Source organism: Neopelma chrysocephalum, unplaced genomic scaffold (genome assembly GCF_003984885.1).
Source record: "Neopelma chrysocephalum unplaced genomic scaffold, ASM398488v2 Primary Assembly neopelma1_96710, whole genome shotgun sequence".
In the NCBI taxonomy this organism is placed as follows: Eukaryota; Metazoa; Chordata; class Aves; order Passeriformes; family Pipridae; genus Neopelma; species Neopelma chrysocephalum.
The window spans coordinates 424,462-444,717 of record NW_020925354.1 but is presented as its reverse complement, the minus strand read 5'-3'; the positions used below and the strand labels follow the sequence as shown (position 1 = coordinate 444,717).

The 20,256-nt window shown below is 37.1% G+C and overlaps 1 protein-coding gene across 4 annotated transcripts in view; it reads right to left on the bottom strand.

Moving 5' to 3' along the window:
* Positions 1 to 209: 209 nt before the first annotated feature.
* The window catches only part of BNC2 (basonuclin 2), a 336,970-nt gene continuing 316,923 nt past the window's right edge, over positions 210 to 20,256 (bottom strand). For 3 of the 4 annotated variants that reach the window (XM_027709215.1, XM_027709213.1, XM_027709214.1), the window contains exon 6: positions 210 to 1,052. In XM_027709215.1, coding sequence (XP_027565016.1) covers positions 392 to 1,052 — 661 coding nt within the window. In that variant the 3' untranslated portion in view covers positions 210 to 391. Of the gene's footprint in view, positions 1,053 to 2,530; positions 2,539 to 20,256 lie in introns of all 4 variants that reach the window. The other variant, XM_027709216.1, reaches the window with a different exon arrangement.

Here is a 20,256-nt window from a genome sequence, read left to right as displayed (position 1 = left end):
GTAGGACAAACTGTCTCTCTGGAGATGACCAAAGAACATTCTAACAGAACTAGGGACAACTGCAAGTTTCCTGTGGGTTTGGTTTTTTTCTTTTTGTTTGCTTCTTTTTTTATGAAAAACCTCTTCTCCCAAATTAAAGGTCCCACCTTTTTTGTTTCTATCAAAAAAAAAAAAAGGAAAAAAAACCCCAACAACCAACAAAGGGGGAAAAGCACCTGGTGTTTCTTTTGTTAAAAAAGAAAAGAAAAAGATTATATATATATTTATGTATATATATATACACATATATATATATATATACACACATACATATAAATGGAGACTGTATATGGCAGTTCAGATATAGTGGGCCCTCTCTGAGAGCTGGCATTATGCTGTGTCCATCCTTGAACTAATCTACTGAAGTGAAGGGAATGTTTTTATGCAGATTGGGGTTCTGACTGTGCCGGTTTCGGCTACGAACAGAGGAGAACATCATGTTGCACCCAGGGACTTTACATTTGTGCATTTCTCGCAAGTGCACTGTTTTATAGTGCACTCTGAGGGTTCCCTTGTTGCTGTACATTTTGTGGCAAATGTTACACATTATCCCACCATTGCTCACCGAAACACTGTTGAACATGAGGGATCCTGGGACATCGGTGCCCATACCTACAGCTAAGGCAGGGGCATCTGCTTTGTGGGCAGATTCCCCGCTGTCACTTGCCCCATCGATGTCGTCCAGGAGAATACCCTCATCACTTCCTGCATCAGATTCTCTTGAGGAATGGATACTGCTGCTGGACTGGATGCTGGAGGTGGTGCTCAGGTCTAGGACCATATAGTCTTCTGCCATGCCCCTGCCATACCCATTCATATGGGAATCCTCAGTACCAGCAGGTGAGGAAGTGTCTTCCCTTATGTCAAGCCCCATCTGATGCTGAGCGCCATATATCTTCACCAAAAATTCATCGCGGAGGTCCTTACTAAGAGAAGGCTGTGAAGTGTCCAAACCCATGTCATCCAGTTCTTTGGTCAACAGTTTACGGTGCAGGTTTATGTTAGCACTGTGTCTGGGAAAGAAAGAGGGAAGGGAGAGAAGGAAAAATGTACAGTATTTTTGATTAAACATACACTCATTAAACATCAAATACAAATTCTGATTTAGCAATAATTTATCATGAAAATATCCCCTATTCATGTTTCTTGCTGATTTCAGCCTTGTTATAAGTGAACAAATTGCAACATAAAAACTAAACAAAACAAGCAATTTACCCTCCCCATATTGTTTTTCTTTTCAGCTGCGGCTCCTCAACATTAGTCTCCAGCAGCAGCTACAGCCCTTTTATTTGACATTTACAAAATAATAAATTGCACTAGTAGAAAATGCAAAATGCTCTTCTTGGTTCCTGAAGCCCTGCTGACCTTCCTAAAAGCCTTGCTTCAAGAGAAAAAAATATTAATATATAGAATAGTTGTGCATGTTTCTATCTCTGTCTAAATCTGAATCTGTATCTTTATATATTTATATATACATACATATAAATATATCTTTATATATATATTGACTCACATAACTCTGGAAGTGAAATACGGGAAAAGAATAAAATAAAAGATAACTGATTGATACATAGTCAGAGGCCCTGATTCTGGTAATTTAATTCTGCTATAAAGGGATTCAGAATTGGGCCAATCTAAGATGGAGAACACCTCAAGGGTTTAAGAGAACAAGTCTCTGAAATCTACATATCAGTTTCTGAAAATCTTAGCCTAAGTCAGTGGTTCCATCCTTCTGGGTAGGCACTAACACTCTTCCCTGTACTGCGTCTGATGCAGTGTTGACTGACACAAGCAATGCAATGTTCAGTAAAAAAACCAAACTACTAATGGCAGTGAGAGTTTTGCCCCAAATCAATCAAAAAATTAAGCATGAGTTTGGTTTAGGTGTTTGCTGAAGTCACTGCAGATGCTCAAGAGACACTGGAAAACTGTTACTGTTGGAAGTGGTCTTTGGACCAGATCCCAAAAGATGCAAATTAAAATATTCTCAAAGATTTTACAGGAGCTGGGCCTTTGTTCTCAAGAAATAAAGCTCTACATTTGGAAGCATTGTAAGATTTTGGGTTAGTAGCTCGTAAAATAGCCCATTATTTTAAATACTGCATTCTACTCTCCACTTTTGACATTGGCTTTATTCATTCATTGCAGTAGAACATCACTGATTTGCAGTAGTGAAAAACAGCATTTACTGAATTAACAATGCAACCAACAAAAAAGACAGACTTCAAAGACCTCTGACCACAGAACATGCTTGTTTTGTTGAAGTGCTTAAGAAATGTGTGTAAAGTTTTCAGTATCAGAAAACTTTAGGGTTCAGTTTTTGGAATGTGCAGCGTTGTTGAGGAAATGACAATTTTTCATGACAATTTTTTATTCTTTGGAGGGTGACTGGATTTTCAAATCAGCAAAAAAAGAATTAGCGAAGTTCTACTGCATAACATTCTGTGCAAGCTAAGGACCCAAACCCGCAATTTACAACATGCAGACTCACCAGTTTGTCTGCCCATTATAAATTGCAGATGAGAGACCAAATGTAGGAGGGAAAAGAAAGGGGGATGGGGGATGGGATGGGGACAGGGAGGGGAGAGAGAGAGAAAGAGAGAATTTTAACATAGGAATAGTTTAATTTTCAAAAAAGCACTAGGTATAAAATTGGCATGGGAAGACATAACAATGATCAAATATTTTACAGACATTCAGATCCTACAGTAACAAAAAAAAGGAGAAGAGGAACAATAGCTACTAGCAATATTTCCGTATTGGAAGCTTTTATTTTAAGAAACCCTTTGAAACATACCTCTCAACCAGGTAGTTAAGTCCCAAACATGGTACAGCAATATAATGCAGATAAATAAAGAAAATGCAAATGTAGGAAGATTAAATTGATGTGGAGTTAATTTCTGTAATTTTCTATTACTTACTTTGTGATTCACCTATCTGTTGCACATAACTTATGGGAATAAATAAAGAAAACAGCAATAGGAGTGATCTGTCCCACTCACCTGCAAATGCAGGTAACTGTTATCTGACTTAACACTGACATGCAGTTAATTGAATTGTGTCTGCTTGGGATGCAATTATTCCAGTAAGAGGGTGGTCTAGAATGGAAAATTTCTCTCCTAATGAGAAAGAGTTGAGAGGTATGGGCAAGGGTGGAAAAAAGTGGAGAGTATTTCTTGCTTTTCTCCCACATGGGAAATACTCTTTTCACACAAGCAACTATAGCACTATTGCTTTTTTGAGGCGTAGAAGTGTAATTATGCATATCCCCACACTGCACTTAGGAAGGCTGAGCTTACCTTGTGATAAGATCAGCTTTCTAATCTTTTGCTAAATTGAGATCACAAAAGAGAGAGAGAGAGAAGAGAGGAGAAAAGAGAAAGAAAGGGGGAGGGGAGGAGAGAGAGAGAGAGAGAGAACAAATTCACATTCCAATCCAGACAAATCTGGTTAAAAAAATTAATCTGAAACCAATAAAACAGACTTTAAAAAAAGTCTTGACTGTGAAACTATTTTTTGTCAGCTGTAGTATCACTTATACTGTTGTCCTGATAGATACTGACTCAATCACACTAGATGGAAAACATAAAGCAAATTAACCAAAGCATATTCAGAGCATCCCCATTATCATCCACAAATGAGTTCTGAACAGATGCATGCAGTGTGCAAGTACATGAATGATAAACAGTAGTCCTGATGGTCCCTTGCCTTCCTAGTGTCAGATGGTGTGTAGCTCCACATGAAGTTGCTAACTGCAGTACAGGAAATGCTTACTGTGAAGGCCTGTCCACACTGACCAGCGTTATTAAATGACCATAAAAGCACATTTGTGCTTATCACCTTAAGGATAACTGTGAACTATTCATAAGATACTCATGTGTTTTCTAATGATTTCTCCCCCTCTCTCTTCTCCTTGCTCCTGTGGTATAGGAATTTGTTGCAGCATAGAAGCTAGTCAGGCTACCTGTAACTGTGCTGACATGCATTCATGCTTACTATTTGCTTGGTTTGCTGCTGAGAAAAACAGCAGTCAGGCATGTAGTGAAAATAACTTCAGCATTCACTGAACAGAGAGATAAGAACAAATTACCACATTAAAGAGGGGCCACTGAGCCCCAGATAGACAGAGGCCACTCTAAGGAAGACCAGTGTAAGGATGCTATCCCTGCTGATGCTCTGATAAGAAAAGAGGCCTCCCTTATTCAATTCTCACTTACAGCAGTAACAATCAGTAATCTAGTTAAAGTATGTCCCAGCCCATAATATCTGTCAGGCAAACGATGTGCAGAAATGTGCGGACCAGTTCTGGCACTCTGCTCAGTAGTGTCCCTTTTCCGCTGTCAGCACTACTGTTGGATTCTCCTAATATAATTACATTGACTTTTATTCAATTAAGTGCCATTCCCAGCCTTAAAAAGAAGCTACTTTATCAATTGATTCAGGTGTAATATAATAATAAAGATGAACTCATGGCAGTGCATTAGCTCTGCTCTTCATAACTTCTGAACATAGGTTCATTCATAGCAGTCGATTTCCATTATATGACCATAGTTCAAAAGAATTGATTCTTTTACTTTCATTTCTTAATCTATTTCACTTGTGTTTAACAATGTTCCTAAACATCATATGTGAAAACATGCTGGTAGGGATGAGAGGAACAAATTGTAAAAAAAGTTAACTTATTTGGATACTGAAGTTTTGAAATCTTATAACAAAACTGAAGTCCCAGACCCCTTTCTCCATACCAAAGTGAGATACTCCACCCTAATCCAACTCTTTCTCCCCCGCTTTGTCACTTCCAAAGCCTAGAAGTCCCCTACCAGCCCCTAGCCACTGCTAACCACCCTGTCATTTTGTTCATCTGCTCCTCCCCACAGCACCTGCAGTTTTTTTACTTCAGCTGTTCTGTTCCCTGATGTGATTTACAATGCTGCTTACCCCTTCCTCCTCCAGATACTGCTCCCAGGCATGTGTAAACAATGGTCCCTGAGTAAGCTGAGGCACAGCTTGGGCAGAGTAATTTATGCCAGAGCATGAAAATTGCCATCAAATTGGCAGAAAATCCTGAAACAAAATATGCCAAAACCAGCTGAGCTTCAACGTGCCATGGCTTCATTATTCCGCATGCCTGAGCTAGGTAATTTAAGGACATCTCTGGTGTCCTTTGCACTTCACTTGCTGCAGGGAAAAGAACTTAAAGAACATAAATGATTGGCAGAGGTATATATATGTGTGTGACAAAATGAAATATTTGACCTAATCAAATCCTTTGAATGACTCTAGACATCTTAGACTGCTTATTTGTACATCAACTAACAAAACGGCATTTGATCCTTGCAGTGGAAATGTTGCTTAAAGACAACTGAAGTCTTCCAGACAGGAACATGAGATCAAATAAGTTAAGCTAAAGGTACATCTCAGTCGGCTTCAGTTACCATACCTACGCCATCCTATGCAACAAGGGATGGTGAAGAGGGTGACTTCTGAGAACACTAGGTGTGCCAAAGAATGTTCAAACATCTGTTTAGCACTGTACTACATGCCATGTATCCTTAAAAATGAGTATTTTTCCAAGATGTTTTCAAATATAGCTTATTGTGGAAAAGATGTTTTAGCAAATTCTGGTTTATTTTAGGACCCAGAATGCCTGACTTTTTCCACATAATTATCTTTCTTCTTTCAAGTTACTATTCATAAACTAGACATATAGTGGGCAAAAGTGTGTGCAAAGTCCTCACTAGAGTGAATTCGGCCTTAAGAATGGATCAGTGGTGCTGTAAGAATGATGATGATAATGATGATACATGTGAAATCTGTGTTTGTGGTGAAGTGTCAATGGTATCCCACCTTCCAGTTCACCCCTGCTCTTTCAGATGCAAGTTTTGGTAGCAGTGCAATGCAGGATGCTACAGCAGTTACAGCAGCTCTTTGACTGTGGGCATGATCCCAATGGTGGTAAGTATTTTCCTTCCCTTGTGAAGTTTATGGAAGCATTCTACCATAATTAGAATTCATTGCGGGTTCCACCCTACCTACTATTAGCAAGATTCTCAGTGAGAGATGCACTACTCATCAACAGAAGGAAGGGAATTATAAGCCTAGGAAATATGGTCAATTAAACGTACATTCTATTTACACAGATCATAAATCCAGACTGGGTTCTCTTCAGCAGTTTCTTTCTGCCTGTCAATGAATGTGATTTTGTTAATCTTTCCATTTGTTGGAAAGAAAAAATGTAATTGCCACTTTAGTTTCGTTTATTCTTATCTAGTCAGGTTTTTTATTTCTTTTTGAAATGATTGAGAAGGAATTTATCAGAGTAGAATTTGTCCTGGCATAGAAATTGACATAAATTCTATGCATGACTTAAGTCCAGCTTTGGATGCACCATGGCTGCAGTCCTATCTGCACTGGGACAAAACTCATCTCTGATGCACACAAGAGAGTTAGAGAATTTGGATTATAAAGAGCACTGTTTATTTAAAGTCAAGTATGACAGAGGGCACAAAACCAACTGCATGAAAAATTGGGTTGAATGTGTTGTTCACAGTTCAGGATAGGACAGGTTGTTGAAAAAGAAACACGAGCATCATTTTCTTAATTATTTTAGCAAGAGAAAAGTATGATTATACTTAAATATTCAGGAATGAGAAAGAGACTGACAATGAAACAGAATCATAATTGTTAAGGCAGTCAGTTAGGGACCAAGGAACCCCACTTTCCAATTCTTGATGCAGTCAGACAGAAGGGCCAAGCCAACTGATGTCCCACTTAATTGTCTTAGCTATTGGCCCCTTGCTTCTCCTTGGCTGACTGTAAGTGACAAAGTTCTCTGAAGAAAATCTCAGTCAAACATCAAAGCACACCGTATTGTTCATTAAAATTCTAAAATGATCTGTTTCAAAATTTCCATTTGTATCCCAACACAACCTTTCTTCCTATGTTTCCAAGAAAGCCACTATCCAAATTTCTGATACTTCAAATATTCAGAAAATGCCTTTTCCGGCAAACACATGATTTGCTAAAGTAATACCACCCAGCCCTACCATTCTAACACTGCAGAGAAATCATAAACAGGACACCACAGCAGGGGGCCATCAGTCTTTGTTCAGCTTTGCTTTAAGATCAATAACTGATCCCAATATTAAGTAACACGATAAAATTATATTTGGAGACTTAATGCATTAAAAGTAAACATAAAATTTTTTTCTGTTAAATTATGTTTTTTCCAAGTAATAGTACATTTTTTTAAAAGAAGATAGAAGATACTATCGGGTTACAAAACCTGAAACCACACAATCATCAGCAGTTTGAAAAAGGTTCTGTTAGAAAATCAAAGCCAGCACACATTTCTCTAGTGGTTTACACATAGATTGGCAAACCTTTTGTTAAAGCTGGATATGGAAGTAACTGCTCTGGTTGTACAGGCTCCACAAAGGCTATCCTCCTGCTATACTTAGTTTAAAACTAAGCTCTATCAATCTGGTTTAAAATATAAACAGTGAAACTTCCATTATTCCTCTTATGAGACTTTTTCGACACATATTTTCAGCTCAGTATTCAGCCTATGTTTTTACCTGAAATGAAATGTTACAGGAAAGTTCTCTTTCTTTCTCTTTACCTCAAAGGCTGTCAATTAAGCTTTATGGTTTTGTTTTAAAATTTCACATGATTTTAATTGTTAACACAATTTGATAACATGGCAAAGTGGTCTTACCTCAATTTCATGTCCCTTTCCTGCTTATTTAAGCCTGAAACGCATAGAAAGGCTCAGAATATGCAAACATAACAGAAAGTAAATGCAGAATTTTATGCTTTCTCAGAATCTCTGCAGACTGGAAATGCTGAGTATCATGCAGCTAAAATCAAAGAATCAAAAAGTAAGACTCTGGCTAAATATAACTGTACATATTTATGAGAAAGATATGGCCTCAATTCTGATATTTCTTCAAGAAGGAAGTAGCAATCATTTCCCTAATTCACTTAAAAGAATCAACAACGAAACAATTCCTGAAACTTAATTATTAATAGAAACTGTTAAAAAACATTTTCTCAGGTACTGCTAATTTTGCCACTCTGTCAGACTTTGATATAGGGTTTGTTTCGGTTTGTTTTTTTTTTCAATTAAAAAGAAAAAAATCCATAGAACTAAGCAAAGATAATAATGGTTTGAAATTCTGATCTGACCTAAATTATAAAATCACATTTATCTGAACAGGTCTAAGGTATTGGACTGTACATTAGTGCTTCCATGTATTTGATCATGTTTAATTTGGCTCTAAATGTAAGGGGAAAAGTAGGTATAAGGGCTAGACTGTAGAACGAGTCAAGGCAAAAATACTATACTACCCAATGAAAACGAAGCATTTCTACATGAACAGGATAATAGAATCAGTTCTTGAGGCTTTAAATTGCATAGAATCTGAAGATATTAACCTTTCATAGAAAGAAAATCCAAAAAGTAAAATACAGTTCAGCACCTGTTAAAAAAGTAAAAAAACTCACTACTTATTAAATACAGGAAATAAAGGACAAGCAAGTTCTTGCAAATTAATGTGGAGCCCAGTTATTTCAATCCCTTCCAATATGAAGCAAATCACTCACACTGGTCACGAAGACAGCTCCCTCTACACTCAAATTATTCACTTGAAGATAAGCTCCCATCAAACTCTTTAGGGGTTTAACTAATTTACTGCACAGATACGGCACGTCTGTTGTAATAACAGGTAGGATGTATTGGGGTCGACCATTTATCAGAATTACACTTCTTTTTTCAATTCGCAGTGAATTATGCTGCCTACACTGCTCCTCTTTCTCAGAGCTTCCCATCCCCTTACGGCCCCTAATGTGGCAGGCAAACAAAATTGACAGTCTCATCTTGTCAACAAGGGGTGATTCTCCTGAGAAGCCATTTAACTTTGCAGAGGAAGCAATGTATTAATGTGCCTGTCCCAGGAATGTTAATCATCTTCAAGCTCCCTCTAACTTTGACATGAACAAAATCACCAAATTTGTTTACTAAATGAATCGTAATATGCTAATAAGAGAGCATGACATATATGGCAAAGCCAAACAGATGGTTTGTTTACTCCACTTTGCAACTTTATAAATGTTGTAACTCTGAAGATGTTAGTGAGAATTATTGGTTTGCTGGCAGTGGCAAACATGCCTTCTGCATACTTAATCCACAGTTAGAGTCAGAAAACAATTTGTCATCACTGTGGAATGCATAAAAAATGTTAATGCAGAGAAAGCATTTGGGAAGGCAGGATAGCTGACTATGTGAGCAAATACTCAGGTTAAATGTGAAACTGATATCTGATGGCAATGTTTGCTACCAAATAATTTTTAACGTAAAATCTGTCAGGTTTGGGATTCTGGAAAGGCCCAATAATTCAGTACATACCTGTTGAGGTGTTGAGTGAGTCAGTCCTTATGGTTTGAACAGAATTACACTTCCACAAAAGCTGTGTGTGCTCAGAAGCACCAAGGCAAGGTCATGTCATATTCTTAATATATTACTATTATTGTCCATTAAAGATCAAAAGATATTACAAACAAAAAGCATAACCACTGGCATAGTTGCCAAAGTTCACTCAGAAATGATCAAAATTGTGTTGCAACACTTCAATCTCTCACTTCACTAGCTGCCTGGAAGCAAAACAGACTCATTACAGAATAGCGAGCACTCTTTTTCTAATATCCGAACTGGTTGAGAAAGTTTAGAACAAAAAGATTTGTCTGACAGAATATTTCCTAAGTGAACTTGGTGTAGCAATGCGACATGCATGAGAAGGTCATCATACATATGACGACGTCCTCTGATGGAAATAGACGGTGCTCACCACCACTGATGATCAGTCCAAAGCTGTTTCTACAGTCCACAAAAGCTCTACAGAAAAGTTTAGCTGTGCAGATGATGTACACAGGGTCATGCACTGCAGTCATGTGCTAGGTCCTCATCTCCACTCTGCTGAAGTATTTTGCTGGTCCTTCACACAAGGTGTATTTTCCCTTAAGAATACTGAGCCAACATCCACGTAGAATCTGTTGCCAAACTGCATGCATTAACATTTCTTTTCCAACCTAAATCAACTAAATATTACATATTTCAAGTTTTGTAATCAGAAGCTTTCATCCTTTATTTTATTTCACAATTCCAACAGCCATGCAAAAAATTTGATAATTTTGCACGTTTTTACACAAACAGTTCCTTCAGTTCAGCATCCCATTCATGAATTTTACTGAGCTTCGAGTTTTAGTAAATGCAGAAATAAAGAGAAAACTCAGTCAGAACTGCTGGCTTTCACCAACTGTGCTTTCAAACCAATTCTTTTCTCTCAGATATTGATGCACAGCAACACATTATCTCATGATTTGTACGGTAGGTTCATACACTCTTTACTGATTGCACCTCAAGTTCAAATTCACAATAAAACCTCAGTTCTAGGAATAGTTTTGTACATTTTCAGGTTCCACAGCAAATCTGTAAACCATTTAATTTGGTCACAATGCAACAGTAATTCTCATTCCCAATGTTAGTTTGTCTAGAAATGCTGATTTATTTATACAATACCAGAGGAACTATAAAATCAAATATGATGGGGCACTTCAACAGGGTTCCTCTATTAGAAATTTTACACTACTAAATAAGTATCCCTATCAGGTCAACTTATAGCTGATTATCCTAAAATGTCCTCTCATCGATACCCCGACTCCTTAGTAATTTCAGTCCTCCGAGATTCTTCCATACATACTATTGTCAGCAGTTATTAAATTCTCAACTTTTTACTCATCCACAAGAGACTGTGCAAAGATATCTAAGTTCAGCTTGCTGTCCAAGGATTATTTTGGAAGAAACATTAGCGGCCGTCCCAGCCTGGCGCTTATATCTCATTTGAAACATCTACTCATTCCTGACCAACGAAGAAAATCTCAATAAAGTACTTTTACTGGTTTAACAGCAGCGAGCTCCTGGGATTGTCAAAGTGCTCAGTCTTTTCCGAGGAGAGAAGGAATCAGCAGCTGAAATATAATTAACCTTCCATTCTCAATGCAAACTGCCACACAGAGGAGCTCTGCAGTCTATTAGTGAAGTTATAACGGCCAACAGGCAGAGGCAAAATTGGTCAAAAAGTTGGCTGCTGCTGTCATATTTTTAGAATTATGATTAATGACACTAATAATGTGGATGATTACTGATATGTGTATCTCCTGCAGTTTATCATATTGCACTGGCTGCCTACGTCCACAATAAACACGATGCTATCATTTACCTCGTTATTGAAGGCAATCCTTCCCTTGAAGGAGCACATTCTAATTACTTTGTAATGTTTTATGTCTTAAACATTTTGCAGCTCTGGACCTTGCCAACTGTTTCATGTCTACCATTGATTAATTACAGAATGTTTAATCAAAATTTAGAACCTAATGCAGTCATTTATGAATGTGCTGCAGTGCCAAGGTAGTTAGGCTGCTGTCCCAAGCTTGGAGAGTGCTGTGTTCAAAATTAAATCCCAGAAATGTGGAAGATGCCAAAGATTTTACCTCGAGTGATGTAAAAATCTTACTTCAGTTGATGAATGAGAGGCACCCACCCAAAATGAGAGATCTTTCTTATGCATGTATGTGCTTGCATGTTCCTTCTTCTTCTTCGTAAATGTCTTTGTTTTTCTCTTTCTGCCATTGTTGCAGCTCCTTTACAAGCCTTCCCTCTGCTAAAGCTCTTGCAAACACCAGTCAAGAAAGTGTAGTTTTGAAGTGGTTAAATGAGTGAAAAATAATTTGCAGGGACAAATACATAAGTTTTTTTTTAATGTGGATTTTTATGGTACTGTCATACAACCATTCACCGTTGAAGTTAAGTGTTTTTTTAATACCATTACTGAACTGCTGAAATGGATGCTAATATAGCTTGGAGTGCTAATGTCAAATCCTGGTAATAAAAAAGACAGACTGCTGAATGAAATAATTTCAAGTAAAAAATAGAACAAAAGTGCTCTCACTCTCGCTCTACACTTTTATTGAATTGGGACTGACTGAGCCAATTGCTTTAGAAGTCTGTAAAACACAATTACTAGTGAGCTGACTGACCCAGCAGTGCCCCTTCTGTGACAGAATAGACTAAAAAGGCTGCAGAATTAGTTCTGCTCCCCTATCTGGCTATCAGACCTCAGAGACATCCAGTACAGGATCTGTTATCCCTCCTGCCAGGGCCTTTCCTCATGAAACCTTGGTTCTCAGTCTTGCATAATACATCACCTGTGTGCATCTTCTTCTTGAAACAAGGGCTCATTTACCTTTTCTGAGAGGGAATCCAAATTCCGTTTCTATCCATTGCATTTTTAGATCCCTATCTAACAAGACAGCTATATATATATGTCTTTCAGTATACACGTCCACAGACACACACACATAAATAGGTGTTTAGGCTATTTTTATTTCCACATTTTGTGTGTAAAACAGAAAAGTACAATGTAAGATTTATAGGCAGAAAAATTAACTATGTCACGTTTGTATTTTCCTTTGTAAGTGGCTAAACTGTAAATGCTTTTTTTATTCTGGCATAACAAAGAAAAGGAGAGAGAGAGGGAGAGAGAAGAAGAGGGATAGAAAGGAAAAAAAAATTGAACTTTTCCCTAGTTAATAAAATAAGCAATAAAGTTTGGGAAGCACTAGAATCAAAATCAGTAACATTGCAAATAACAACTTTTAAAACTTATAGTTTACATCTTATGTTTCATATTCATATGTTTGACACAGACATACAGCTTAGGGCTTTTTTCCCTCTTTTTATAAAAAAAAAATAGGCAAAAACAGTGACAGGAAAAGATGTTTTCTTATTACAATCCTATTCTTTCTTTCTCTCCCCGTGCTCTTTCCCCATACAAAATGAACCACTTTATATTTATACACAATGCCAACAAAGTCCTGCACTTCTTTCTCTTTCATGAGAATGTACATTGCTGGCAAACCTAAAACTTCTTCATTTCTCCTCCAGGTCCATTTATATAAAGCTTGAAAGTGCCTTATGGCAAAAATGTTAAATTATTTCTTAGATAGATCTTTTAAAGCAATGCTTTTTAGGGCAAGCTTAAATGTGAAATAAGCTCTTAATTAAAAAAATAATAATTAAAAAAAGTTTCCTTAGCACAAGGCAAACTGTTAATTTAAAAGATGTTGCTGGAGAGTACGAAAAACCTTGGATTTTCTTTACAATTGGAGGGCTTAAAACTTCTGTCAGAAAATATCCAGTGTTTGCCATTAAAAGGTCAACTTGTGATGAGCCGTAAGTGGTATCTCACCTGAGATATTCCTGTGTTACTTCAGGTCCCAACAGACCATCTGACGCAGCTCTAGAGGTATCATTAGGGAATGTTTTATGTGTAAGTGCTGGATGTGAATGAATGGTTCCTAGTACCTACAGCATAACATCATGAATACTGGTACATGATGTGCGGCACTGCTTTCCTGAAGATACAAAGGAGAACAAACTATGAGTACTACAGATCAGGATTAAAGAGTAGTAAAAAGCTGCGCCCAGTGTCTTGCAGTGCACTGTATAGCGCCTATACAGTGGCCTCTTCCTTGACCCGTGGAGCACTTAACTCTCTTTCATAACTCAGCATGTCTTCCTTCAGGATCACCCTGAGGTAAGTAGTTAGCAGTATGGTTATCTTTACCCTTAATTGTTCCTAACTGAACAGTATATTCCTGCAACTACAGGCTCTACTTCACAAGTTTGCTACTGCTCCCTGTCCTATTCGCTAACCCCTAGCAGCCTGTATAACCATAAAAAGATGTGCCAGATTTAGAGAGGTTGGGCTTCGGTGTTTCTTTCCCCCAGAACCTATAAATTACCAACTATTTTTGAGTAACATATTTTACTAAGACATATTTCATTGGAAAATACTCCCATCTCCCCTGTCTCACTACCAAAGGCCTCTCGTGTCAAAAAGCAATGGAACAGAAATCCAAAAGAGCTTTGTTTTATTATACTGATCACCTGCTACATAATTCTATTTCAAAAAGTACTTTGAAATGTCTGCTTCTGTCTAGATATACTGGTAGGACTATCATAGCGTCATTCAAAAAAGTTACCTACTGATAAATTTTCCCCCTTTCAGGTTATTTTTTTCTAGGTCATTCCTAGGACTTGCCTCACCAGTTTTCATACATTGAGGTAAACTTCATGTTAATTTGTATACATCCCAGAACAATCACTAAGTCTATGTTCCAGTGAAAAAAATGGCTCAAATCTAGGGGGAAAAGCATCATCATCATTATTAACGGGAGAAGAGAATGGCCTCACCTATTAGTAATCTTTGGTTAGGCTGTAAAATCTGATGTGAAGTTTGCTTCTTCAGTTGGAAGTTTCTCTTTTCAGACATGCACAACTGACGAATGTATCATGAATGTATGGATGGGGGCATTTGCCTGCCTACTGAGTGTCTCTTTTTTTCATTGAGAGCTGTAAATCCAAAGGGCAGTAAATACACAGCTATTCCTGCCAGAAATGTGTCTCCCTCACCCTTCATCATTTCTCCCCAGACTCCTGCACCTAAGAAGACTACAACTCTCAAGTTGAGGTGTCTTGTTCCACTCAGACTTTTGGAAGTAGTGCCCTGGTGTTATCTTCTATCTGTAAAGTACAGCTTCCTTCACATTCATCAGAAATCTTAGAGGCTTCCACTGTTAAGTTGAAAAGAACAGCCAGAGCCTTTCTCTGCAGGAACTAATAGGGGTAGATATTTTGTTCACCCTGCTTCCAAAAGACTCTAGGGAAGATGGGATGTCTCTGTATATAGGGAACAGCTTTACATTTACTCAGATAAGTGGAAAACACTCTATTTTCTCCCACTCTCTGGAGAAGAGTTTTGGTTCTTCCAGTTATTTCCTAGGAACCTAGGGGCAACCAGGATATTATCATAAGCATTCATGGTCACAATCCAATCTTCACAAATAACCTTTTTCACCAAACATAAAATACACAAAACTTACACTGGAAAATTGGACAAAACACATTAAACATTTACACTATTTGTCACAACAGATATCAGGGGGAAATTTCACTCAATGCACGTTTTGCTTTTAGCTAGGATTTTCAATGTTTTACTTATGCTTCCCACCTATCTTAACCCTGGTGTAGCAGTTTGTTTAAATAAGCTTCTCAGGTCACTGACTTATTTGCAAGTTCACATAAAAATGAGACTTCTTGAACTGTACAAGAAACTGTACTCTCCCTTTCAAAGAAATACCTGTTTGTGTACCAAAGCAGAACAAGATAATGAAGACAGCAGATTGTTTTAAAAAACAACAGCCATCTCAAAGTCAAACCCGAAACAAATGACTATATGTAGACAGAAAAAACCTTCCTTCACACCAGAGTTGATCCTTCAATATTTACTCACATAGGCAGCCCCTTGCTTCAATTTATTTATTTTCTTTTAAATATTTTTTAATCTTATGATGAAACTGGTTCTGTGTATTTTAATTTTTAATTCTGCTTCTGTTGTTCACATTGGTGAGTATGCAATATGACAAGCAGTCTCTGTTCAATATGACTATTCATGGAAGAGGTTAGGTTGGTAGATTTGTGTTAGAGATGGCACAAAATGTTTTGATGCAGATTCTCTTGGGTAAGGAAGAGTTATGGGAACATTAGCAATGACACACATCTCAGTGACTCTGCAAGAGAAAAACTAATGGTTCATTCAAATGTATTGGATATGCAGCTAGTCTCTTCATGAACTGCATCACATCCAAAAACTGCAGTACAGGTGTAAATGTGTTTATATTTTAAAAAATTATCAGTATAATTTTTGTTTCTTGAAAAATAGTTCATAGAACACCTAACGTCTTAAAAATTGATTTCCCTGTTGTTGTTGGAGGAAAGTCAAGTTGTATATGACAGTTAATTATATCTGGGAAAATACAGTAATAATTATCATGGACTGGTGCAAAGTATCTTATTTCCTGGAGCTGGAATTGAGTGCATTTATAGAAAATAATTCTCTAAAAAGTTATCTGTAGAAGGTTCCAAGTACAGTAGGATGATGAAAAAATGGGTACTGTTGTGTCAAGGAGGTGATAACAAGAGGCAGGTAGCAGCTTTCTCACTTCTTCACCTCCATTGATAATGTATGCAGTGACTAATCATAGGTAACTGATGTTAATTTATTCAAGCACACCTGTACAGGGCTGGAAATCAGGTAATCAGACAAAAAGTTTGTTTCTGGTTTTTCAACACAGCTACCCAGAGGTTTATATTTGCACAAATTTAGTTCTGGAGACATCAGCAGGTTTTAATAAACCACCTACAGATGTCTTGCTCTATATAAATTAAGGAGTTCATGTTTTTAAATCTGGACTGATTTAACTTGCAATCAGTGGCATGGTCACACCTGGCACCAATAGTTGCCTCATATTTATTTATAAATCACCCTGAGCAGATATTATTTTGTTTTTAAATTTATTTGTGGGGCTCAATTACCTTTCTTATCTTGTGGAACACATACACATGCACACACGTATATGCATGCATGCTCACTTTGTCAGAAAACTTAAAAGACAAACCTGCACAATTAATACTCCCACTTAAGTAGCAGACAGACAAAACAAAAAGTTCTTGCTTTGTTCCTTTGAACAGGTATACTGAGAGTTAATTTATTTTCCATACATTGAGAGAAAGAAAAACATGGTAACATATTGTTACTAATGCTGTGCCCTAGCTTAAAAACCACAGATTCTAACAGTGTCAGTACTGAGGTGAAATAGGGATTTAGCATGTACTAAGGCTGACTGAAAAGACGGCTGTATTTCTCCTTAAAATCTTACAGCAGTTTCTTGACAAGACTTACTGAAAGCAAAACGTCCACCTGCCTCCTGTTTCATCAGTGGTTGTGACTGCAAAATTCTTGCCTCTTCCAGGTGAGAGACCAAAATGAAGCCAACTGCTCTAAGTTGCACCTTCCAGACTTTCACCTCTGCATTGGTGTCCTCTTTGGTCAGCAAATATCTAGTCCCTCCTGTCATCCCCAGCTCAGGATCATCTGTACCTCAGTGCTGACTTCAAGGACCAACCACATCTACCTTTTTGTAAGACCAACTCAGTATCTGCTGGAGCAGGACTCACAGATGAGGCTGGGAAGCAGATCCTAGGGGAATCTAACCGCTGCAGCTACAGGCCGATTCTCCTCAATCACAGGACACATCTCTTCCAAGTCCAGAGAGAACTCACACCACAAGGACAGATCTTTCCATTCGAGTGCACAGTTTGTGCAGGGACTTCTTCTCATCTTACTCTTTTCCATCTAATAAGTTACTTGAAAAAGATGTCTCTCTGTTCCAAAGGAGGTTTACGACATTGTTTCTGACTAAATTTTTAACATGGTCTCTTTTCTTATTTACTTCCCATTGCATTCTTGCAACAAGACCTGAACAGTATGCCTTTAGAAGAAAGGAGATCTGAAGTAAATACAGAAACAGAAATGGATGAACAGCTAATTCACTGAGTGGCTGTTGAAGAATGGAAGAAAATGTTGTTTACTAAAGTTTAGTGCTTCCAGGAAAAGAAAGACAAAAAGACTTCTCAATCTGAGAAAAAGACCCAAGGTCTAGGTATGTATAAAGTTATTTTAATTAGTGATGTTATTTGTGGCTCAGAAGAATGATGAAAAATGCCCTGTTAAAAAAATCTAGGCTCAGCAGAGCTTGACTACTTGAAAGCAATAATGTCTAATTTTTAAAATGGGTGACAGAATTACTGAGGCATTGACAGCAAGGACCAGGACTCTGCTTTCCTCTGCCCTGAATTGAAAAAAATACGAGGGGTGGGACTCCAGAATCTTCCGGTTATCTTGACCCCAAAGTTACAAGGACTAGCAGTGGTTAGCTGAAGATCTCAGAAGACATTCTAACATTTCTTGCAGAAGGATTTTTATGCAGGTGTTGACCTTGGCACAGATGATGTAGGAATGTTAAAGCTAGATTTGGTCAACCTTAGTATAAATTGCTACAGGATGCTTTCTACAAAGGGAGGGTTGCAGCTCTGACACAGATAAAACCCCTCCTTCAGTCAAAACAGCACTGCATTTTCTCCTGACATAATCTGCTGCCTCTGGTAACCAGCAGTCTGTATCATAACCCTACCCCTGCAAAGACCATTTTACAGTAGCGCCACTCACTGTCAACAATTAGGAGTTTTGTGTATGTACAGGGCAGGGAGAATACAGTCAAACCTTTGATTAACTAGAGTTACATTGGAAAAGGACTTGAGCCAAATCAGATGCCTCTAAGGAAAATGAAAAAGATCAGCCAACGTTATCTATCTCCACTTAAGCTTGTATTGTCTTATAGAACATAGCTAGCGTTGTGAGTTTTAGACTTCTAACTAGTTATAGACCTATAACTAGTTATAATAGGATTAATAATATCACTAACACAATACTAGTAATACAATTAATAAAGTGACTAAAAATAAAGATAATAACTTCATAAGACTGCAAGCTATGGGATAGCTAGAACTCCGCTTTCAGAGTATTGAAAAAAATTTTATTCTTCTTTCATAAAGCACAAAATTCTAAGCTACTCTAACTACTCAAAGATTATGTGAGTGACTTACACACAAACAAATCACAGAGACTTTTTGTAATGTGTCCAAAATGGAACACAAGTCCATTTCAAATATTAGCCAGGAATTATTACTGTATGCTGTGTAGCTAAGTCTTACTTCTCATACACCAATTAAAAGCAAAATGCTCCCAAGTTTTTAAGTGAAATTGATCTAAGCAGCTGGAAGAAGTTCTCACTTTGCAATGCTATTAATTTAGTTATCCATTTATCTTTGAAGTGCTGACCATAATCTGAAGAGCTAGAAATCGTATATACTGTCTTTAAAAAAAAAATATTTTTCAAAAGGAAGATCAAACAAATTGAATAGAAAAATTTTCAGGGTAATAAAACAGTTTGCAAGTAAAAAAAAAAAATCTTTAAATATGCAGCCTACATTTTAAGTTACTGAATCAGATTTTTATTTCATGGCTTGCTTTCAGTAAGCTTAACAGGAGTATCCTACATAGTTGACAAAATATTTTCAAAATGTGTCCTATTTCCAGGTTCTTATCTCAGACATATTTTATGTATGTCATCACAGTCACTTTTTCTTAGAACATCTTAGTCTTTACTATGCTAAAATTTTATTATTACCATGATCTATCAATATATTACTGCTGAAATTTAATACACTACATAAAGTTCAAAATACTAAAGCTAATTACTTCTTACTTCACATGCTCGACGCAAAGCTGTTTTGTGTAGTACATGACTGACTTCATAATTCATTTGAGGAAACAGACCGACCAAGCCAAATTCTTGACTAACAAAGGCTGTGCAATTTCAGGAACTGAAAAGGGTTACACACATCTAAACTCAGCATGCCTCTGATTCACGTTTCCCTTGTCAAATTCAAGTCTCATAAATGTTATCCGCACACCTCAAGAAAATTAGTCTTAATTTAGATTTACCTGCTTTTTGTCCAGTAGTTTCATCCTATTCAAATGCAAACTTCCTAGATCATCCTTCTTAGATGTTCTGAACTTGTATTCTTATGTTTGTTCCTATTTTTCTGTTTAGTGGATTTCATAAATGATGAGAAAAGACATGACATATTTGGGGACTAGACTCTCCATCAAAACAGTGAATTTTGGTTCCTTGATACCCTTAACACTAACTTGCTTTCATTTTATAAGATACAATATATTCACTTTCAAATCACATCAGTTTCAAAGAAAAAAGTAAAAAAGTGAGAAGCTGCGTGTGAAACGTTTAGTGAGGTTTAATTTCCTTCCTGTGTCTGCTGAAATTTTACAGCCTAATGAAAAAATATGAAACACAAGTAAAGGAAGAAAGGTGAGCCAATCTCACCATCACTCCATGAACCAGAAAGATTTTGTTATGTGACAATATGATCATCATCAGATGTGAGAGCTTTTATCTACAAGTATGAAATAACTGTTATCCTATCACCCTGACAAATTCTATTTATATTACACTTTCCTCAGGAATCAATAAAAACAATCTATTTAAAACAAAACAAAACAAAATGAAAAAACCCACAAAATAAAACAAAACAAAACAAAACCCCAAAAAAACAGAACACCCCAAAACAAAGAGTTTATGGACCAGCTGCTTCTGTTTAAGCCCAACTGTTTCAGTATT